The sequence below is a fragment of the Vigna radiata genome, chromosome 4 (assembly GCF_000741045.1).
Source record: "Vigna radiata var. radiata cultivar VC1973A chromosome 4, Vradiata_ver6, whole genome shotgun sequence".
Classification (NCBI taxonomy): Eukaryota; Viridiplantae; Streptophyta; class Magnoliopsida; order Fabales; family Fabaceae; genus Vigna; species Vigna radiata.
Genome location: NC_028354.1, coordinates 6,007,517 through 6,033,198, shown reverse-complemented (window position 1 = coordinate 6,033,198; position 25,682 = coordinate 6,007,517). Strand labels below are relative to the sequence as shown.

The window sequence follows — 25,682 nt, the reverse complement described above, 5'->3', positions numbered from 1 at the left end:
ATATATATATATATATTTTTCTATCGTACAAAGATTTAAAGATGGTGTTTTTTACATATTAATTTAAGAAGAAGAAAATGAAGTAAAAAAATAAAAAAAAATGGTGGATAATTTTTTAAATTATTTATAAAATAAATTGATGTCTCTTTTAACTGTATCTATATTCCTTAAGCGTTGTCCTTAAAAAAAAAAAGAGGATAATGTCTTTCTGATTTTATTATAGTTATTATTAATAAATGTGCATTATTTGTTATTTTCCATTTTTTTTTCTCTCTATCATTTATCTCAAATTTTATTATAATATTATTAAAAACTGACACTACAAAAGATGGAAGGACGCACTCTTTCTGTTTTTCTAAAAAAAGACATTTCTAAGATATTGAAGAGTAGGAGAATGTCAAATCATGACTGGCTAGTTGACAAAAAAAAAACCTAAAATTAATGTATTGTGGAGTCATTACTTCCAAACTACATTCATTTATTTGTAGAGTAGCTGTTGGTTGTTCATTTATTTGTTGTAATAAATTGATTGATTAATGGAGCATTCAATGTTCTTATCATGTGCTATAAGTAAGAGTAGAATGCATCCCATTTTCTATCAGTTGGATTTTGTTAGCAACTTGATAAATAAGTGTTTTAATAGTTTATATTGTTTTTTATTATAGGTCTTTTCAAATAGCATTTTAGGTTTTCAGAATATTTTTTTAAACCAATATATCCTTAATTAAATTGTCAAAATTTTGAGTTGAAAGTGTAACTTTGAATTTTTTTTAATAAATTATAGGAAATTTTTTTTTGTTGAAAATCGTAGTAGTCTTGCTATTTATTGAAACTTATATTATTATATCAAAGCAAAATTCACAAGATATATTTTATAATATTAAATACATTTTTTTTTATAACCAAAACTTAAACATTCAAAATAAAACTAATATAAGTAAAAAGAAAATATGTTATCAATTTAAAAGTAAATTTAAAAGTAAATACATAGCTCTAAAATCATATAATCAACATTAAATATGACTTTCAAAAGATCGGTTTATCGACTAGTACTCTAAGATCTCGCATCTATTATTTCTGAATCACTCTTGATTCTCAAGAGTTATAATTATAACATGTTATTATGACTTCTCTTAATCCATATAATATGATTGGGTAAATTATATATATAACAAGTTCGACTATCTCAACATCTAGATAAGAACCTCCCTTGATTCTCACAACTAGTTTTTTTTCATCTACTTGAATCTAAGTACTAATAAAGTCAAGATAATCTCAGCCTAATCTCTATCGTTAATACACCTCACACTAAACCAACTCATTATAGCATTTTCATCCTAGGAATAATTATTTCATCATTCCATTCATATATATCTTAACTCACAGTAAGCATTACCAAGATTGTAAGCATAATCATAATAAAATTATTAAACAAAATATATCACACTTAGTTCACATTCTCATAAGATCTTATTCATGTATCAGAACATAACATTTAAATACTATATTTCTGATAATCACATCAAAACAGTGAAAAGAATTTTTATAACCATAGACATGTGACCAAATATGTCAAACTTAAAAGTAAAAATTCATATGCCTAAGAGCAAATTTCAAATTTCAGCTCGATCTAACGGTTAACAAAGTAGGAATCCTAATTTTTCCAACATTGCTTAAGGTTGGAAATAAGGTGGTGCCTAAAGTTGAGTAAGTGGAGCTGGACACTAAACTCCTAGAAACACATTGCTTTGAGAGAGCACGATGGTCCATAAGTAGCATCCAACACTTACCAAGTCATTGGTTATTGTTTAAGTGGCACCCACCGACACTACGACAATGTCTGCCAATATACGAGATCCAAAAACTTCATCTTTAAGTTTTAATTAAGCAAATTGACTCTTCCTGAACTATTCCCCACTTAATAAACTTTGTAAAATCATAATATCACTATGTCTTAAGCTCAAGAAGTTTGAATTTAATCAATAAAAGGTCTCACAGAGGAGCTTAGGAGCTTAGATCAACAAACATCAAAACTCATATTCATAAGGTCAAAACACCCTATAATACAAATTGAAGCATACTCACCGATATTTAAAGAAATCCTACCACAATAGACATATTACATGTTCATTAGTGTCTTATTATAAACAAATTTAATTAATCATCTAACCAATCAACTCATCTCATTCATCAATTCAACTAAATAAATCAAAATAGACTCAATAGAGACTAAAACACTATTCTACATATTCATTTCCTAACTTCAAAATTCAATTATCAAACTCAACATATACAACACAATTTGTTCATTAGCCCCTCATCACACATCAACCAAATTAATCAAGTGTCACATGCCACTTAAAATCAAAATTTACAATTCAATCAAGTCACACAACAAATTCACAACTCAATCATCAATTCAATCAATTATTTCAATCATATACAATTGTCACTCTAAAACATATTCACTCACTTTATTCATCAGAAATCATTAACATATATATTACAATTCATCAATCCTTAATAAGGATTAAATTTAAAATCAGTTTCTCTTACCTTGGTTAAACAATCCTCTAACTCATAGTTGTTTCTTAGAACTATATTTATCACAAATGCTCTAACTACCAACATATACAATATATAACATGTTTGAGCATATCTTTATGATTAAAACTAAACATATATTTACTTTAAGATATTTTAAGTAACATGCATGATCTTATAATGTGTGCCTCAAAATGTTAAACTAACTTAAAAAGAAAACTTACTTTATTTGATATCCTGATAGATCAGAATTGTAGACTTCACTGTCGTGAATTCACTTGTGGTCTTTAATTGTTAAATGAAAGACAAACTCAAAAACTTACTTAGAGAAATGATAGAAAATTCTAAAATTTCTTTTTGAATAAATATGACGACTTTTATACAATGAACTTCAATTATCATAAATCTATTTATAATTTAAATTTTTTATTATTAATTTTTTCTAAAAATCATAACTTTTTATATTGATAATATTGTTTGAGACATATATAAAAAAATTAATAGTTTAGTTTATGTAGAAAAAATAACAAAGAAACAAAATTACTTAATTTTAAGAGTAAAATAACATGATTTATAATCTAAAAAGAACTCTAAGAACAAAAATTATAAATAGTTTAAAAGAAGACTAAAAGAGCAAGCAAAACATTCAAGATAAACATGATATAATTTTAGAATCCATGATGTATTTATCCAGAAAAAAAAAGTATATGGATCAGCATAAAGTAAAAACCATTGTATTTCAATTAATTATAAGAATAAAAGTTTGAAGAGAACGTTGATTTAAAGAAAAATAAAATATTTAATCATTAAACAAGCATGACATGACCTTGTTTGGAAACATTAAACAATTAATTAGTTGAGTGTAGTAACTATAACACGGAAATACCTAAACGTCTTAATCTCATTGTTTGAACATGTCGTTAAGGTGGAAAAATATTGTTACTATAATATTTTATTTTAAGTAGCGGTTACGATATTTTCACAAACACAAGTGAGAAGATGGTAATATTATATTCAAAATGATAAAAAAGATATAAATAAAATAATAATATACATAGTTGTCGGATTTGTCAATATATTATGATTTTTTTGGTCTTTTCAATTTTATTAAATTTTCCATTAGAAAGTCATATAAATTAAATATTAGTGTATCTTATTAATAAAATTAGGCTACAGTTTTGTTAGGAAATATGGAACATATTAAAAAAAGTTCATGTTTATTCTTATTTCTTATGAAAACATAAAGTATATGTATAATTATGAAGGTTGTTAGTATTATTTAATTGTGATATTAGAACTATTATTGAATCCATATCCATTCTCAAACGTGCTTTTATCTTGTACATTATAATTACTTTTCTAGCTATGAATTCAATCATTTTGAGCAACCTTAATCATAGCATTTAATTTGTTAGTCTTTAGTGTATTTGAAAGCATTTACTGTGTTATTATATTGTTTTTCTTGTTTATTGTGATTTTTAAAACACTTTCATTATGACATTTTTAGAAATTGGAAGATTTAAAAAAAAATGTATGAAGGCGTATTAAAAAGTTATAGGAGCTATTTTTCTTTCTAAACCTAATAGACACGTTAATTATAACCTTTGTCATTCGTAATACCTACTTGTTGGTGTTAATTATGACGTTGGTGTAAATAAAGATGAAATGCTAAATGCATGTTTGATTAATCGGATGTATATATTAGGGCATTTGTAATAGAAAATAATTTACAGGATTTAAACTATGTATTAAAAAATGTAATTTATAGTTTTTATAGTGTCATGTTATTCTTATACATTTTCTCTCTATTGCTTTAATAAAAAGAATCTAAAGTCTTAAGCAACTCATATAATTTTATATTTTTAAGTTAAATATTAATTGCTATACATAATGGTACTTATTATTTTAAATGAAAATAAAAATAACAATAATATATATTTTCTATTTGTATGGTTAAATTGCTTGGAGAGATAACTTAGAATTCTTTAAGCAACTTGAAATGTCACTTAAAACCTATATATATAGAGTACAAGAGTTGTTTAAAACAATTCCTAAACATATTTCACTGAGAATGTTATAAGTGTGGTAGATATATAGGTATTCGTAGTACATAGAGATGGAATTAAAATTTATATAGTTTAAAAATATAATAGAAAACATATTTTCATATGAGATTTTAAACACTTTTAAAATATTTAAAATTATAAAATGATAATAATCGATTTTAAATTTGATTTACAATAGTTTATTACAAAGTTGGGATGTTCCTAACGCGTGTTTAATGAAAATTCTTATTAAGTACACTATAAAAATAAACTAATTTTAAATAAATTATGTTATTCATTATTTTCTAGGACAAGTAGCCAACAGATATTAAAAAATAATTATTTTAAGATTATTGGAAAATAGAAGAAGAAATATCAATAAAAGTTGCCAGTCGTAAAGCAAATTTCTTAGAAAACATTTATTAATTGATTTACTTTCCGAGTATTTAAATAATGCACAAAACTTAACGTGTGCATTTAATATTGAAAACAAGTTAAAACCTCAAAATAATAATAATAATAATAAAAAAAAAAAAGACAATGCATACTTACCATGCATTTGGTTTAAATCATGTTTGTTTCGTTGAGGACATATTTTTCTACAACTGCGAGCTACAAATAGGACTGAGAATAGAGGAATAGGAATTTTTGCATGCCTCACAAATAACTGGTTGCATTTCAAATGCTTATATAATTAACAAACCAACACTGGGGTCCATTAGGAGAGTGTTAAGATCAAGAGAGATATAATTTGAACATTGAGAGAAATAAAAAAAAAAAAAAAAAGTGGTATAAGATGAACAATGGTACAAAGGTATATTTGCGGTTAGAAATATTTTGTTAAAGAAATATAAAAAAAATTATTTTTAAAATGAAAATATAAGTGTGAGTCTAAATTTTATATTGAATAAAAAATATAAAATATTTTATAGTAATAAAAATATATTAATTTATTTTTTTAAGATTTTAAATTGAAAGTGATATTATTTTTTTATATAATTAGATTGATTTAGGTCTTGTTTACTTGGGTGGATTTGGAGGAGAGTAATTGAAAGGATTTGAAGATAAATTTTTTTGTTGTTTATTTAAAAAGATTTGGAGATAAGTCGGTGGATTTGAAAATAAATTTTTTTAATCTATTACATAAATTAAATCATACACTAATTCTCACAAACTTTACTTACAAATTCACTCTTGTTTACTTCCAAATTCATTCAAATAAAAAAAAATACTTTCAAATTCATTCAATTACTCTTCTTTAAATCCACTCAAGTGAACAAAACCTCAGTGTTGTATCTTCTCATCACATCGCGTAAAAACAAGTGTTGATAAATTAGAGTGCATTCCTGTTACATATAGATGATGGTCTTGGTTAAAATGTTACATGGAAAAACAAGAATAATAAAGTTGAAGGCCTTGAGAGAGCTTGGATCTCGGCACGAGTACTAGATCAACATATGCTTGTATCTCAAAACTTTTGTCCTCTTCCATAAATTCTACACCTAACAGAAGAAAAAGTCATTGCAATTGTAAACAATGCATTGGTCTCTTTTTGGCAACGCAAATATCAATGATGATGAGATCAAGAATTCATGCATTCCAACTATCAACAACATTGTCAACTAACCAACCTCTCTTGCTCTAATATTACTAATAATACTGTTGAACCTATTAAAGAGGAGTTTATCAAAAAGATACAAATATCAATAAAATCTGGATCTAATTATATAAAAAATTTAAAATTTTAAAATTATGAGTTACTGATAATCTATTTTTCATTTCTATTTAATGTATGACTTAAATTCACATTTAAAATTCTAACAACAACCTCTGTTAGATGAAGATTATCATAATGTTTTTTTGGAGTCCAAGTTTATTACATATTTGCATTTCCTTTTTGAAACATATTCAACCTTATGATTTGGTAAGTTGGTTTTTCAAGACATTGAATGGTTTGATTGCAAGTTTTATTATAGATTAAAATTTTATTTACATTTTATAGTTTTTAAATAAATATAGATATCAATATAAAACTAGATATTCATGAATGGTACCATAATTGACATGTTTAATCAACTTCAATTCTATATTTAAGTTCATTACATAATTGACATTTAGTTTAATACGGTAAATTTGGTAGAAAAATTAATATAGTTTGGGCAAAATTAATGATTACTTAAGAGGGCACATAAATTAGTTGGACATATTGGGCAGAAATTTACATGGATTAACTAAGAAATGCATTCAGCACATGCGGAGCATTCAACAAAAACTTTATAGCGAGTAAATATCAAACAAATATCGATGGAGACATGACAGCTTTTTATGTACTATTGAAAAATTTATGCATGGATTTTTATAAGAAAAGTAAAAATAATTTTATTATAAGTTAATTTTAATTTATAACATATATTTTAAAAAATTTATGAGAGTAATATAATATTAGATACAAGATAAATTCTAATACAATTTAAAAATTTTAAAAGTATAAATCAAACTTAACTCTACAAACCATCCTCTGAGGTAAACTTTAACTTAATTAGTGGCGTTTGAACAATAATCTAATGAGATTTCACCTTTCTTGAAAAAGTGGAAAAAGTAAGTACTCAATACTAAAACATCTATAGAAGCATGCATTAAAAAAATTACAAAAAGCCTTAGTAATGTTATCAATACCTTCCTTAATCCTTACACGTCTATTAATACTGCATACTTTACTTAAGTATAGACGTGTACTTAACCTTCTCAATTTATCCTAATAAAAAATAGTATTAGAGTCAATTATTTATCTTGATATCTAATTAAAATATATCGCCTCGGTTTATCCTAATAAAAGATTCTAAAGAATTATAATCCAATATTATATTAATTTAATATTTTTAAGAACAATAACTTAGGTAAGTTCTTGTTAGTGGTTTATGTTAATTATGTAATTAATACGTCTTAGTCTTATTATAAGAGAAGTGTAATATGTGGTTTGGATTAAAGGACCGTTTCTTGAAAATGAACTATTTTTTTATTAACTTTTAGGAAAAGTTGATCTTTTAAATTAGTAAAATGTTTAACACAACAAAACATAAGCAAAGATTATAAAATGGGTCAACAAAATGCCTATTACCATAAAATAGACAATCTTGATTTCTACAGCAAAATAAATCTTTCGAAATTATATATATATATATATATATATATATATATATATATATATATATATAAACAATTCAACTAAATATATAATAGAATTGCTTTAACATATTTAAGACCGAAAATTTTCAGCAGATAAGTTTAAGAGAGTTAACACAATAACATATTATTAATAAAAGAAATCAAATTTAACCCTTTGCATGATTTGCATTGATTCAATTATAATGTGGGTAGGACCAGTCATATTGAAATCATCTTAAAAATTTACGTACTTATTTAGATATTGGAATAAGTAAACATTTACTTTATTTTTTGGTGAAAATATTGGGATTTGGATACGAAGAAAAAAATACGTAAAAGGTAAATAAAATGATATTATTAGAAAAAAAAAAGAGAATTATAATGATAAGAAATTGAATGCATGTGTATATTATTTTGTAGGCCTGGTTTGGAATTTGGAATATTATATTTATATTTTAAATATGAAACATAAAAGTTATTTATTTTTTTTAATGTGAATTACAAAGCATAGTTGTTATGGTGAATAAATTTGGCTCATAGCATAACTCAAAGGATATGTACCTCTTGAAACACAGCTTGCATTTTAAATATAATAAACGGTAGAAATTAGCCAAGTTCAACTAACCCATCCATAACGATGACAAAAATTTGCATTTGCAATATGTTTAAAATGAAAATCAGCATAAATATTAATTTTTGAATTATTAAAATAAAATAGCGTGATAAAAAAATATAAAAACATTTTGTTTTCCCTGCTGGATACGTATATACAGTGTATGTGATTTATCACTATAAGCTATCATCCGATATAGGCTACAGCTGTAAAAGAAAGCGTTGAAAAGAATAATCCATCCCATTAAAGTTCCCAAATGAAGAAGGAAGAAACTTCCACGTTGACGAAGTCAATTGGCTATATTTAAACATTTATTTTTAATTAAATTTCATACTTTAACTATTCTTTTTCAAAGTTACATAACTTTAAAATAAACGATCAGGAACCCTTCGTCAGTAGATTAACCTGTTTATTATCTTCCTGGTTTAAATATCTTTTTCATTTAAAATACAAAAACTGATTATATTCCACATTAAAATCAAAAATTGAAGCTTGAAAAGGACTTTGAGTGAAGTATATTATTAAAATAGGATATGTCATGGTAAAAAATATATTATTAAAATAATATACTTCTTCTTACCATGGTAATAAAATAATAACACATAATTTATTTATTGGTAATATGGTTGGAATGTAAACAAAGTCTTACATCAAATAAAAAGATAAAAAAAAGTGTTAGTCATGAATTTATATATATATAAATACTTCTATTGGTAAAAGATCTTTTGAAGTATTACTAAAAACAAAACCGTGAGGATCTAATCTAAAACAGACAATATGTATGATCGTGAATTGTAAAAGAAACTTTTTAAAATAGTATCAAAAATAAATCCATGAAAATTTGACTCAAAACAAATAATATCTTAATATATGTAGAGATCTATATATATGTATATGTCGAACTTCACCAACAATTGTCATGGTAAGAAGTATATTATTAAAATAGGATACGGTTTCTTAAGCATATGACTATGAGTGACCTCCAGTCCAGTTCTTACCTCACCAGAAAACACTTGAGAAATAGAAAATGAATTAAAAGGGGTATTTTTTTATTAATCCGAAGAAAGCATTGTAATTGTGGTGGGAAGAAAAGAATAATTTAAAGGGAAGAGTAGGAGAGAAGGAAGGAGCAATGAGAGGGCGGAGGGCAATAGCGTCATTTAAGTGGTTCTGAAATTAACTTGACAGGCAATCTTTGTCTCATATGCAACACAATAGAGTTACACCCAAGGCAAACACAGCACAGCGCACACACACCACACGGCACAGCCATCCCCAAGAGAGAGAAACACAGACATTTACATTACAATTTCAATTACATTTAGTGGTTGCAACTACATTCTGCCACTCGCCGCAGTTCCCTTACACCATTTCGGATCGCACTCGCATCTTCACTTCAAAACCTCATCCATTTTCTATCGCTTTTCTGATTTTCATACCTCCAATCACGCTTGCGTGTATAGTGCAATCATTAGTTAGATAAATGCTGAATGGTGAACGGTGACAAGTGAATTGGAGAGGGAAGAGAATGGGAAGTAGTGCCGCTGCATCGGCGTCGCAAAGCGATGCGACTAGCAGAATGGAAGGCTGGTTGTACCTCATACGTTTCAACCGTATTGGACTTCAGTTCTCGCGGAAGCGTTACTTCGTCCTCGACGGTAACCTTCTCCGCAGCTTCAAATCCGTTCCTCTTTCTAATAACCAGGTTCTTTATTGTTCCTTTTTTAATCTATTTCGCCGATTCCTTTTTTTTAAAAAAAATTCAAGTTGCGTCGATTCGATTGCGGATGAAGGTGGAGAAGTTTCTGGATTAATCGTTTTCGTTTTGCTTGATCGAGTGTGATATGTGGAACTCTTTCTGTGGAATTTTCTTTGCAGGATCCTGTTAGAAGTGCTATTGTAGATTCCTGCATTCGAGTCATGGATAACGGGAGGGAGAGCGTTAACAGAAAAGTATTGCACTCTTTCCGTTTTTCTAATGTCTTTGATTATGTGTTGTAACCGATGCTGCCGGTGCATGATGTTCATTTGCTGTGCTGATTGCAGGTGTTTTTTATTTTTACTCTCTATAACACTTCAAATCACAATGATCAGTTAAAGGTGAGGTCGCTGTTATGTTTAGGATGCCGAGTTTTTCTATTTGGAATTATGTCGTTGAAGTGCTAAGTGCGAGTGTTATGCAGTTAGGAGCAAGCCGTCCTGAAGAAGCGGCGAGGTGGATTCAGTCTTTCCATGAAGCATCGTTAAAGGTATGCAATATGAAATGTTTTAAGCCTGAGGTGGAACTGTTTCGGATGAAGGATTAGGTTATTAATGTGAACTTTATAGGGTGCACCCGATGGAGGAGATGATGCTGTAGGTTGTTCTAAGAGGAGATGGCAGTCCTTTAGGTAGAGTGATCTATTTTTTTATATCTGATCTATGAATAATTTATATTGCAATAAAAAATTCAAGTTCTTTAAATTCTCAATTTTTTATTATTCAAGGATCTTTTTATTTATTTTTATGGTATCATCCTTTCAGACTCAGTGGGTGTTCCAGTAGAAGTCACCCAAATTCTGTCGACTGGACTCTTTCTTCTGCTGATGTTATTTGCTCTTCACCGTGGACAATCTTTGGCTGCCAAAACGGTAAATGTTTGTTTCTATTTCTGCTGTTTGAGTTGTCGTTGTTTTGTAAAAACTTTCAAAATTTAACATAAGTACTAGAGCTGGCTAAAAGTGGTATGAATGATTTTATGATCGCATAATGAAGGTTTACGACTATTCAAGGAAGCAAAAGACCGGGATTCTGGTGGGAAGGTTGGCAGAATTTGATCTCAGTAACTACTTTTTACATTTGGAGTAGAAATATGATTTTTTTTTTTTAATATGGTCCTTTCTCCAGAAATGGGATGATCACCCTGCAATAATGGCTGTTGGTGTGGTTGATGGAACTTCAGAAGCCATTTTCCAGACTCTTATGTCTCTTGGTCCTTCAAGATCAGAGTAAGTCCATTAGTTTCATTGTGATCTTCCAGCAGCGGCATTGTTTTATTAGCGAGAGATTTCTTATTTTGTTGGTTGTCTTGGTATGTTTGTTTTTTTTTCCTCGTTGACTTTGTTTCTAAATATATTTAAGTAGCATTTCATCATCACAAGATATTGGCATGTTACTATCAAATTTTACTATGTCATCATTGCTATTCTTAAGATTTGGTGATTGGATGTAGAAGGAACTGCAACGTTACAAGAGAATGGAAAGTGTATAGAGCCAAGCAAATAAAAACCAGAGCAAACAAAGAATTATAATCCAAACAAAGCTTACTAGTCTCTCTTATCTCCCATTTAGGGTATGCAAGCATTAACCAATCGTCATAACTATATCAAAAGACTAATTTATCCCACATAGGTGAAAAAAAAAATTCATCAAGCTCATGACACCAGGCATAAATACCAAATAAAATAATAGCATACTTGCATATTGTCAAATTGCCTTCCCCTCTTTACTCTCCCCCAAAACCTGTGAATGATGTGAGAAAGGTCTCCAAATTCCGTCAACAAGTTTATCATTGACTAAATCTTGTAGCAAGATCGTACAGAATTTTTAACTGGACATTGAACACAGATCGTATCATTTTATGTCTAATGATAATGACAATAGGCCTAGGTTAAATAGGGTGCTTCCATTGAAAAGAAAAATGAAATGAACTGCAAATAAAAAAACGTTTAATAGTAGATGTTAGGTTATAGCAATGTAGTAGTGAGCAATTTGATTATGATACAATTTTATAAACCAACATTGCTTTAGTAATTTATTTAGTATGGAAGTTGTTAATAGTGTCCTTAAAACACATTAATTGTGGGCATGCAGGTGGGATTTTTGTTTCTACAAGGGGAATGTGGTGGAGCACTTGGATGGTCACACAGACATTATTCACAAACAGCTGTTTAGTGATTGGTTGCCTTGGTATAGACCCAAGCCTTTAGTGCTGATCATTGTACCAATACTTGTTCCAAGGTTCTACCAGTCTATTTAGAATAAAAGTTTCAATTTTTCATACATGTTTTACAGGGGAATGCAACGAAGAGATCTCTTGTTGCGGCGTTATTGGAGGAGAGAAGATGATGGGACATATGGTAGTAGTGAATTATGGAAGAAATTTTCACACTCACACACATACACACATTCTGAATGGAAGTAACTTCTTTGGTTTTCTTTGTCACAGTTATTCTTTACCATTCCGTGTTTCATAAAAAGTGCCCTCCCCAGAAAGGCTATGTGCGTGCTTGCCTTAAAAGTAATGTATGCTTAAACTGTAGAAATAGTAAATATTTCTTTTCTATTATTCTATTTGCCTTGTACTTTACCTCAAAATAAATAATACTGTGAAACTTAAAGATGGTAATTTGGAATCACAATGTTCTTTGCTTGTAATCATCTTTATTCTGATCTGAAATTAAAGTAGTAGAGCTGTCACTGATTCTGAAATCATCCTCCTTCACTATTGTCATTATAATATCCAATTTATGTATAGATGATTTCTGGTATTGTTTTTTTGGAATTTTTAATGCCTATGAAAATTGCTTGGTAGAAAGTTTAGTAGAAGTGTAGGTTAGAGTAGTTGAAGGGTGACAACTCGTATTCTTTTGTAGGTGGAGGGTATGTTATATCACCGGTGAACAAAGGAAAGCAATCAGTTGTAAAACATATGCTTGCTATTGATTGGAAATGCTGGAGATCTTATCTTAAATCCTCATCAGCACATTCCATAACCATTCAAATGCTTGGGAGAGTTGCTGGTAGTCTTATTTTGTTCAGAAGTTTACATTATTGTTCAAAATTATTTTCCTGCTGGCCAACATTTATTTTACATTGCTAGTTGTTAACATGTTTGATAAAAAGATTTAATATTCTAGTTAGTATTTTATTTACCAATTTCTTTTGCACTTGCAGCATTGCGGGAGTTATTTAAAGCTAGACAGGGGAATTGTTCTTCTCCTGATTATTCATCTGGAGAGTTGACGACAAAGAGTGGGCTTCATGGAAAGGAAGGGGGCATCACCAATTCTGATACCGAAATTAAGGCAGATGAGAACAATCATGATAACTCAGTTGGAGAAGTAGATCAAACTCAATCAGAGCATGCAAGCCTTGTTACTCTAAATGATGCTGATGATGAGTTCTATGATGTTCCAGAGCCATCAGACTATGACGAGTCGGAAAATGGGTGGATGACTGAATCTAGTCACCAAAGGTCTCAGGTAAAAATGATAGTTGAAATATTTGTTTTCATTGCACAGAAATGAAGTGAATAATCTGAAGTTTTAAGGTAGCTTTTGTCTTGACGTTCAATATTTAGGGATTGCTCTTAAGACATTTCCTTTAATATATAGTTTTTAAATATCAATCACTGCATGGCTTTCAAATGTCATTTATTGTTCCTCAGTTTATTATATCTGTTTTTCAATAGGGGTAAATTACTTTCCTCATTAGTTAATAGACACTACTTTAGTTCTGAACGTTTTGATAGACTTAAGTTTTTGTAGACAGTCAAGGTTTTATTTGCTCCACAATCCATAAGTCTTAAGACACCCAACAATATGTTTAAGAGTCTTTTATATGCTCTGATATGGCATGAAACTTTTTAAAACAATGTAAATCATTTTGGAATTTCAACTTTTAAATGAATAAAGTAAACGTCTACAACGGACAACATTCTCTAGGCTATGTTTGGAAGCATGGAAAAGGCTGAAGTGGACAGGAATGAAATGACAGTTTAAACAAAGTTTGTTTGGGATTTATTAAGAAAAGGATTGGAATGGCAATGGGGGCTCCTATTACCTCCTATGCCACTTGAAATCCTGACTTTTCCCTCCTAGAGAGGGGGGGTGTTACAGGGGGTTGAAGGAGGGAATGCCATGAATTAAACCCCCCTCCCTTCATTACACTTTTTAAGCAATCAAATATCGGAGTGTCATGTTATATTTGATTTCATTTCTAGGCTTGCCATGCCACTCCATTCTCTTAAAAACTTCCTACACGTGCCTTAGCCATCACATTAATGGAATAACCACTATATCAGATGAACTATGCATAATTTGGAAATATTATTGGCTTGAAATTACAAGTTTCAACAGTTAAAGGTAATCTTGAATTCCTGATCCTTTAGATATTGGAGTGGTTTACTAAGTTATTCACAATAGTAGGCTTTCTAATCGAATGCTTACCTTTTTGAGGCTGATCAACTGTGCAATTCGGCCCCTTCCCTTTACTCTATGCTCCTATATTTGCGTGCTTCTGCCTAGATAGTTTACATATAGTTTTATATATTTTTGATACAGTCTAGCTATTTTCTCTCTTTAGCTTCTTGAAAATCTTTGGATGCCTCTATAAGTGTTGTAATTTGAGATAATATCTTTAGAATTTTCCTAATTAGAGGAAATAGATACATAATCTTTTATTTTATTTTATTTTTCCTAGTTTTTCTATTTTCCTTTTTAGGAGAACTAGATTATTATAAATAGAGGGTATGAGAATGTATTTTTTATGATTGAGAATAATAAATCGGTCTTATTTTCAAGTTGGTATCAAAGCCAGGTTAGAGCCTATTTCTTGGGCATTTCTATTCTACCCGTTGTCGGGCCACCATCGGACCATCCATTTTTACTATCACACACGAGATGTCTATACCTCGGCTTAAAGGAGGTTTGTTGGAAGTTTCATATTGATTAGAGATAAGGCCACATTATAATATATATATAAGTGAGGTGCAAACCTCACCTTACAAGCCGGTTTTATAGGGTTGAGTTAGCCTTTAAACTCCACTTCTTAATATGGTATCAGAGCATGGTTAGAGTCTATCCTAGCGATATTTCTTATTTCTTGGGCATTTCTATTCCATCCGTTGTCGGGCTATTATCAGACCACCCATTTCTTTCTATTATCATGCACGAGATGTCTATACCTCGGCGTAAAGGGGGTGTGTTGGAAGTCCTATATCGACTAGAGATAAGGCCAAATTATAATATATAAGTGAGGTGTAAATCTCACCTTACAAGCCGGTTTTGTAAGGTTGAGTTAGGCTTTAAACTCCACTTCTTAATAATAAGTATGTTCAGCCATTGCTGGTGACATTCCTACTTCCAAGAGCTTCAATTGAAGACAAGCTGTATTTAGGCATACTTTAATTTTGTACAGTTTTCATATAACCCTAAAAGATAGCATTTATCCTGTCAAACCCATTGGGTGCTCAGTGCAATCATGTTCATCACTGCCCATGGCATTTGAAGATGGTACATTCAAAGGTGGGGCTGCATCTTGGGATATTTACTTATCAGCATTTTTATGATGCTGGACTGCTCATCTCATGTTATTCTTTAAAAATTTTGCACTGGAAATTTGGTCAAACTTCATATTTTGCTTGACTTCGGCCTTTCCATGTCCTGCTTTGATGGGAATTTCAGGACATTCGTCATCAGAAGTTATCAACTGCTGCTAACTTTGTAAAAAGATTGCATGATCTTGCAGGTGATTTTTATCCTCTTTGATTCCAGATTATGATTAAGCATGATTTTTTTCCCATTGATTTACAATGTCTAGAGATTCTGTTTCAGTTCAGAAGAGGGGTTATGTTGACTTGCAAGAGATGGTCAGGGAAGACAGTAGTCTCACTTGCTCATATGGATCCACTCTTCCACAGGATCCTACTTGTACATTACCTTGCAGCTTGACTGAAGCAGATCCTTCTACTTTCCTGATTCGTGGAGAAAATTATCTCAATGACCGCCTGAAGGTATGATGGCTACTACCATTTTTGTGTGGACATAGCTCTTGGTAATCCCCACCTGTGCATGCAATTCTTTCTCCATTTTGTTACATCTGTGATCTTCTAATTATTGGTCAAACACTAAATTATGTTTTCTCTTTTTATGTTACGTAGTTTGGTTTGGATGCTTTGAGGAAAGATACTAACAGCAGATTAACTACAATATATGCAGTTATCCTTTTCTTTTTATTTGGTTTAACCAAGCACTTCATCACTAATCTCAAATGTCTGGTAATAATTACTAGATTAAAGCGAAGGGAACCTTGATGCAAATGGTTGCTGCAGATTGGGTGAGATCTGACAAAAGGGAAGATGACCTTGGTGGCCGTCCTGGGAGCATTGTTCAGGTTGGTCATTGCGTATGATTATGTTATCTAGACTTTAATTATATTTTTCCTGGCTTCACTTTTATTTAGCCATAGTGTAGCAACTAATGATTTCCATTATAAAGAAAAATCCATTTACTGAAGTTTTGTAAATTGCAGAAATATGCAACACAAGGAGGGCCCGAGTTCTTTTTCATTGTAAATATTCAGGTAAAATTGATAGTCTTTTTGTGCTTAGGTGGTGACTAAACTTCAGCACAGCGCTAATTATGTGTTTCTATGAACCAGGTTCCAGGTTCTACTACATATAGCCTAGCACTATACTACATGATGAATACTCCCGTGGAAGATGCTCCTTTGCTAGAGAGTTTTATTAAGGGCGATGATGCCTTCAGAAATTCAAGATTTAAACTTATACCGTACATATCTAAGGTGAGTAAATGTGCTATAAATTGCAGCCTAATAACGCACTTATACATAGATGCTTTTCCCAGTTATTATGCATATGAGATTGAATCTCATCAAGTGATCCAGTTAATTACATTTTCCTCTACTTTCCTTGTATTTACCTCTTACCAATTCCTTGAACTCATTTTGATATTGTAGTAACATTATTTTGAGCACATGTGTTTCCTCCTGGGTTAGTGATTTACTCGATTTCACATAATCACTGAATTCTAAGGAACTCTGTTCTAAAATTTTCCATCCCCTATGACTATGCATAGTCCATGTTCAGAAGGCAAAATGTCTATTAGTTGTCATTTGTGCCTTTGTATAGTAAGTCTTGACATTCCTGTTTCAGGGTTCATGGATAGTAAAGCAGAGTGTGGGCAAGAAGGCGTGCCTAGTTGGGCAAGCATTGGAAATCAATTATTTTCAGGGAAATAACTATTTGGAGGTAAATATTGCGTGGAAATCAGTAGAATAGCAACTTGTTAGGAAAATTAAGACTATCAAAGCAAATATATTGTGTTTGTCTGTTTGAGTTTATGCGTATGCTGTATGAATATGCTTTGGTCTGCGGAAAACATATACACACGCAGGAAAATTGGTCATGAAAATTAAGAATTGGGCCTAATAGATGATATGCATGATGCATAAAAAATTTAGCTGCTAACCATCTTTCATGTAATTCTTATCTGGAAATCCTGGCATTGATTCAGCTTGGGGTTGATATTGGATCATCTACTGTTGCAAGAGGCGTTGTGAGTCTTGTTCTTGGGTACCTAAACCATCTGGTGATTGAGATGGCTTTTTTAATACAGGTAAAGTGATGTTCATTTTTATTTCCTTGTAATTAGTTGTCAGGCTTAAAATTTATCAATGACCTTGTGGAAGAGTCTCCGATAAAAGCAATTGTCATTTTTTCATTTGAACGATTTTGCTGTTCTATACACAAATAATTCATGCCTATCATCTTGTTTAGGGAAACACACGTGAAGAGCTCCCTGAATTTCTTCTTGGAACTTGCCGCCTTAACCATCTCGATGCCACTAAAGCGGTTTGTCTGAAACCGTGATTTTCAATGAAACTTCCTGACAATGACAAGTACGTTGTGGGGGAGAGAATTCCCAGGTTGCAAATGTAGATAATTGAAATTCCAGTTCTCGTCTCCACAAACTCACTTTCAGAAGTAATTTTTGTTCAATCAATTTGAATTCTGCACCACTTTATGGTGCTGTGAGCGTTGTTAGGATGAATGGTGTGGGGGGAATTTGTATAATGAAAGTTGCATTTTATTTTTGTTACACCTGATTTTATATTTTTTTATTCCTTTGATTTATAAATACGTCATCCATTCCTTTTGCCTATGTCCAGTTTTGGTGTGTGGAATTCAGGCAACGAAATATTAGTACTTATTTCCTTGAAAAAAATGGCGTGCGTTTTGAGTGAAAAAAAAAATCATTTACATTTTTCTCTCTGCATTTCTTTCAATAACAACGCAATTCAATCCAAAAGCACATTATTTTACATTAAGTATGTTATTATTTCCTTACCAAAATATGACCTGAAATGGTCTGGTTTTCTTTTTTATTCTAATGTTTCCCCGAGTCTCCTGCAGTAATCAAGAAGTTTTATTCTTATAAATTGTCTAGCTACCAAGTAATATAAAAACTGAGAGAATAGTACAAGGTGAGCGGTCTGATGAAGCAAGAAAGGAAAATAAATTAAAAAAAGTATGACAGATTTATAAAAAAAAAAAAAAAAAAAAAGTATGACAGATTTATAAAAAAAAAAAAAAAAGATGTCTACAACAATAATATAGGTCAATATAAAGGTAATACAGTGGCTATTCTCAGTTTTTTTTGCCGTACTTTCTAAATATGATGATTTGGACCGCCCAGCCACTTGGAAGGGAAGAGGACAGGTGGTTTTTTCATTGCGTTGATATGTCAGTGATGATTTTTAATTGATCAAAATGTTTAATCAAGCATAATTAGACTTTAGTAGCCATGATAATAGAGTTCTTTACTTTTAGACTGTGAAACTAAATTCGGTGAAGCGATGATTTTCTAATCATAAAGCTGGGATGCAGGAGCAGTTGGATTGAATAGAAGTCCAACAAGACTTCATTAGCAATCCAATTTGAAACAAAAAAAAAAAAAAAAGCGGCAGTAGCTAGCAGCAAAGCAGTTGAAATGTCGAAATCCCTTTTTAAGAGCAGCGTGGCTGAAAAATAAAAGAAAGGAGAGAAGAGAGAGTTTTGGATACGAAGATCTCAAAAGAGTTTGTTAGCAGTTGGCCCACTCTTCACTTGACATGATTCCGAACTAACTAACTAACTTAGATTGCAATGAATTTTCTATAGAGGATTTTGCTTCTAAAAGCACAGACCAATTTCCTCTTGTGTTTCTAACATTCACTCACCTCTTCCCTGTCACTTTCTTCTATTCTATTTCAATAACCTTTATCCTCTCTCACTTTCTTAACCATTTTTTTTTTCTAAATGCAACCCTCAATTAATATTATTTTCATTCATATAATTTTTTTACTTGACACTATTCTTTTTTATTTTTTTATTTTCTTCTTCTTCTTTAATATAGCGAATCAAATGAAATTTAAAAATTAAAATTGTAGATACTTTATATAGGAGAAATAACTCAACTTAAGGATTGTTTTTATTAAATGTTCTCAATTAAAGCTTCAAATTCAGATTTACAATATCAAAATATGCGTATGTCTATAGGGAAATACATACATTCATTTCATTATACGAGTTGTTTTTTTTTTTTTTCAAAATAGAAACTTGATTTACTAATATAAAGATTAAACTATAATTTGCAACCTTTCTAATTATAATTATTTTTCACTTGATCACTTGATTTTTCCCTAAGTCTTTGTCACCTTTGTATCAATTTCTTAAATATTACAATCACGTCCTTTGGATCTATTTTCATATCAGAGTGACTATGTGAGCTGGATTCTCCAATTGTTCATATTTTATATATATTTTAGTGTTGTTGTTGTTCTTAAAAAAACAATAATAATAATAATTATTTTTTTTGTATGTTTTGATATGCTTTCTAATAATTTTGCTTTGATCTCATTATTAATTAAAGGTAGATCTGAGAAACATGTTTTTCAATTTTCAGATCTACCAATCTTTCTTTGTCACCCTAGTTGTTCAACGTTTTCTTTCTCCTTATAATGATTTCTTTTCCTTTAATTACCTTTATTTTTCGGTGCAACAAGCAAATCTATCATGTCCCACGTATAATACCTCTTCATCAATAAAAATATCTCTTTATTAGTCTTTTTTATAAAAAAAATTGTATTATACAATTGATCTATTTTAGATAATGTTTTGAAAAATTTGTATTTGAGGAAATAAATTAAAAAGATTTTATATAACCAACTAAATTTTAGTTTTTCTGTCTAAACTTATATCCATTACTAAAAATTTATGCTTATATTAATTATTTTGGACACTATTCACGATGTAGATATAAACAATATATAGTGTTGAAATTATTATATCACTTTTGAAGCCATATAATAAGTTTAATATATAACATTTGTTAGTTTTTAAGACCTATTTTGCACATCTTACAGGACTCAAATATAACAGACATTTTTTTTTTATATATCAATTTTGATTAATAATTGATGTATAAAATGTTTTTGATAAGAATGTTGTTATTTATTGTGATTCGCATATGCATAATCATAAAAAAAATTGTACAACACAACCAAATATGCGTTAAAAATGTAAAAAAAAAAAACAAAAATTAGTAAATGCTCAAAACTAAAAAAGAAAATGGTAAATGACATTTTCAAGTTTTCAAGTTCGAAGTTTCTAAATCCACCTCCCCTTTGAGCATAAGTCCCCACCTCTACTTCTAAATCTTTCAAATAAATAAATATATATATATATATATATATATATATATATATATATATATATATATATATCATTTTTTTTATATTTTAAGTCTATTTATGTTAAAATTTCTTCTCTACAACATTATTTGTTCCAATATAACATATGATTATCGTAATAGGATAAATCATGATGATCTATTAGAAATAGTTTCTTTTCATACCACAAACTAGATCATAAGAAATAAGGATCAATTGTGATACTATTTTCATTTGAATAAAAATAAAACCAAGATTGATTTATGTTATATTTTCGCTTGAATGAAAATATTTTATATTTAAGCAAGAATTCCATTAATCAATCTTATTCAACAAACCCAATAAGACTCAAAATATTTTTGTGGTTTTAAAGTACTCGTGTATAACCTACATTCACAATAAACTCGTAAGCCAATACAAAGTTTTAAGATTTTCAAACTCAAATTCAAATTCAAAAATCAAATTGATCACAAACATTCAGACGTATTTAAACTCCAAGCAATTCATAAAAGAGATCAACATCATTCATTAATCCTTACAACATCAAAACAAAAATTTAAATATCAAATTACCAAAATCTCATTTTTATACTTTCAAAGATCTAAATTCAACATTTTTTGTCAAATAACATCCCTTCATATAATATATGCTATTGTGGCCAAGTCACATTCAGGAAGTTAATATCTTCTACCTTAAGATATTATTAAAAACCATAAGATATCCCTTTACCTATTAAGGCATGTTTTGCTAAGGGATAAGCTCACAACTTCACTACTGGACACAACACTAATGAGACTTGATTCCAACCATAAGGGATTTATACCACTCTCAACCTAAAACATTAAGGTAATAAGTTTATTGGTCTTCTACCTTATATGATGCTCAACTTTCTTATTTCTATCCAATGTGGGACTTAAACTTACACTTGGGACCGAACAATCTCCTCAAATGTGAGCCCCTTCCACATTAATACATTCTCCCTCTAGGAGAAGCATTCTCAACTACAAAATTAAGTCCTTCAAGAAGTTTCATATGAATATCATTCTAAAGAAAACCGTACAAATAAGTTGTACCAACATCCATTAAATGTATATGCAAACCTTCTTGTGCAACTAGGCTAATCAAATATCTAAACGTTGTTGCATCTAATATTAGTGAATATGTCTTTTCAAAAATCAATACCAAGGTTTTTTGTGAAAAACCTTGAGCAACTAATCGTGCTTTGTATCTAACAATTTCACCTTTCTCATTTTGTTTTTGTGCAAAAATCTATTTGTATTCAATGGGTTTTACACCTTTAGGTGTGCTAACTATAGGACCAAAACCTTTCGTTTAATAAGAAAATCTAATTCTTCTTTTATTGCATCTTTCCATTTTGGCCAACTATTTCTTTGTTGACAATCTTCAATAGTCATTGGTTCTTGATCATCACTATCATTCATAATATCCATCATTGTACAATATGCAAAAGTCTCATCAATGTTGATTTCATTTTGGTTAGATATTATCTTATTCCTGACATAATTTATTAAGATCTTATAATTGTTCAACAATTTTAGGTACCTAAGGTTTTTCTAGAACCAAATCATAATCATGTCAAATAAATCTTTTGAATTTTCACCTTTTTTTATTAAGTCATCTTGCTTTTTAGCTCATTTTCTCATTCGATGATTTTTATCTTTTAAACCAATAGGCCTACCATGCTTCAAGTATGTCTTTTGGAACCAATAGGCGTCTACCATGATTCAATCATGTTAGAAATTAATATCAATTGTATTTGGAGTATTAGCAATTGATATATGTGATTTAATTATCATTTTTGTGTCAGTAAAAGCATATGGTAATTGATTGACTAATATTGTAAATGAGTTATCCTTTGAACTTTTGGTTCACATTCTTTTGTAAGAGGATCAAGACGAGATAATGATAATTCATTCCAACTAATATCCTTTTCCAATTTTTTTTCTCCCTTTAATGTTGGAAAAATATATTTATCAAAATGATAATCAACAAATTGAACTATAAAGAAGTCTCATATTGATGGTTCAAGATATTTTATTATTATTGGATAATCATATTCAACATATATATTTTCAATCATTTCTAAGGACCCATCATAGTCCCTTTTGGTGAGGAAATTAAAACATATACAACGTACTCAAAAAGGAGAAATATTAGGTTCCTGCCAAAAAACCAATTGCATAATAGAGTATTTATGATAACTTGTTGGCTTGATGTGAAACAATGTTGTAGCATGCAAAACTACTAATCCCAAAGTAGACATTGGAAGACTAGCTCTCATAAGCAATGATCTTGCAACAAGTTTTATACGTTTTATTAATGATTCCGTAAGTCCATTTTGATTGTGAACATGTGCTACTGAATGTTCAACTTCAATTCCAATTGACATAGAATACTCATGAAAAGCATGAGATATAAATTCACCGGCATTATCGAGACAAATTTTCTTAATCAAATAATATAGGAAGTGAGCTCTTAACTTGATTGATTATGCTAATAACTTTGCAAATGTTTGACTGCAAGTTGATAATAAACAAATATGTGACCATCTAGTTGATGCATCAATTAAAACTACGAAATATCTAAATAATCCATATTATAGGTGTATTGGACCACAAATATCACCATGTATTCATTATAAAAACGAGATTGATTCATTTCTAATTTTTCTGGTGATGGTCTTATTATCAACTCTCTTTTGTGAACAAACACTACAAGAGAAATAATTGGTTTGAAGAAGTTTTTCACTCTTAAATGGGTGTGCGCACGAGTTTTTAACTATTTTTTTTTGTATCATAATAGATCTAGGATGACCCAACTAATCATGCCAAATAAGGAATTCATTTTGATTTGTAAACTTCTTGTTTATAATGAAATTAATGCATTTCAATTGTACTAATATGTGTGTAGTATAAGCCATGAGAGAAGGTTGATCATTTCTCTAATAAATATTTTTTTTATTCAACTTGTGTCTTGTAATATATATATATTTCATATCTTCTTCATTATTTATCTTAATATAATATCCATTTAGACAAATATCCTTGAAAGTCAATAGGATAAAATATTTTTTTTTTAATACAACAAAAAAATAAGATAAAGAAGGATACTTAAACTAAAAACTTACTCTAAATATCAAATGATAGGATTCTATCAAAGAAAGATATGATCTCTTCTAAATTTGAATCCTCAAAAAGCAAAAAAAATAAATAAATCAGAGAATAATGCGAAACAAAATAGGGATGAAGACACTACAATCTAGCATATTGATAAGTCAAGAAGATTCATCACAAAGATGTTAATCTTTGATAAAAATCAGAGTTCTAATCCAAAAACCAAGAGAATATTCTCTCAAATGCAAATGCATATAATATGACTCAAAAATATTTACATATGTATTTGGTGTCCGTGTATATACAAAAATGTTTAAGCTACATAAGAAACCTTAAGAGAAAACCTAAAAACATTGATCCAGAAATAACTTAAAAATTTAAAAATAAAAATGAATTGTTTACCGTTAAAGAAAATTATAAATATTTTCAATTGTCTAAACTATTGTATAATTATGTTCTTAACCAAGATTTTCATGTCTTTAAATTCCAATTTTCATTCGAGCATCATGAACATCAAAGAGATTGGTTCATCTAGCTATTTGTGTTTATGGTTAATGTGTTCTTATGCTTCCCACGTGTATGACCTTTGCTTTCAAGATTTATAACATATTACAAAAATAGTCCCCTTCCTTGCATTGAGTATCTTATTTTGAAACATTATTATCTTTTATACTTTCCTATTATTGTTATCATTGTTATGAGTTTATGATTAGTCTTTACCTAGGGGTGATTTGAAAAAACAACTGTATATACTAATAGAAACACATGTTACTTGTATATATGTTCACTTTTTTTTATGGTAATAAAAAATAATAAAATTGTTAAGATTAAAAAAAAAATAAATTTATAGAAATATTCACTAGGTAAAATTGATAAAATAATTATTTTAATTTAAAAAACTTTTATCCAAACATAAAATTAAAAAGTAAATATGAATACCAAAATCAAAATTCTTTATATATATATATATATATATATATATATATTATTAAATTGTATTTTATTAACAATAGAAAAATTATTTTATATTATTTTTTACTAATATTTTGTAAAATATAAAATAATTATAGTCAAACATTACAAAATAAATAAAACAGCTTTGAAATATGTTAAACTTCAAGAAAAAACCAATTAATAAAACATTCAATATATAATTTCTTTAAAAAAGTGAGTAATAATAAACTATAGACATATAATAAAATATGAAAAATGCAAATTAGATTTGAAGTTAGGTAAAATCCTATTAAGTATTATCTTTGAGAAACCCTAACAAAACAAGTTACTTATTATTTTAAAAGATTCATGTATTTTAATTTTAAGGGCAAAAAGTAAAGATAAAGCATGCCAAACTATTAAGATTTTTTCTTTTTCTGGCTGAAGTTAATATATTTGCAAAAGAGGTCAACAGAATTGCATATCTGCCCCAACACACATGGTCCCACATTGAAAATTAGTACCATCAATTATTTTATCACTCCAAAGAGAATCAAAATAAATAAAATGGTAATAAAAGTTTGTATTTTCAACAACCAAAATATAAATCTACATAAATAAATAATGAATATCAAATAACATAATTACTTCTCTTATGAATTTAATAGAGATTTATTGTATTTATACTTTATTTTAATAATTTTTTAATATTAAAATTTAAATTAACGATAACTGTATACTATCTTTAATATTATT

General features: G+C 29.1%; 1 protein-coding gene across 1 annotated transcript; it reads left to right on the top strand.

Annotated features, from left to right (window-relative positions):
- Window positions 1-9,509: 9,509 nt before the first annotated feature.
- On the top strand, window positions 9,510-18,317 carry LOC106759309 (protein ENHANCED DISEASE RESISTANCE 2). Its single transcript, XM_014642426.2, has 21 exons — window positions 9,510-10,072; window positions 10,246-10,320; window positions 10,414-10,467; window positions 10,551-10,616; window positions 10,696-10,757; window positions 10,891-10,997; window positions 11,122-11,168; window positions 11,254-11,354; window positions 12,220-12,315; window positions 12,421-12,485; window positions 12,575-12,646; window positions 13,002-13,148; window positions 13,303-13,610; window positions 15,813-15,876; window positions 15,963-16,141; window positions 16,420-16,521; window positions 16,660-16,710; window positions 16,789-16,932; window positions 17,303-17,398; window positions 17,664-17,765; window positions 17,927-18,317. The coding sequence occupies exons 1-21, from the start codon at window positions 9,896-9,898 to the stop codon at window positions 18,017-18,019; spliced, it is 2,208 nt and encodes a 735-aa protein (XP_014497912.1). The 5' UTR covers window positions 9,510-9,895; the 3' UTR covers window positions 18,020-18,317.
- Window positions 18,318-25,682: the final 7,365 nt, after the last annotated feature.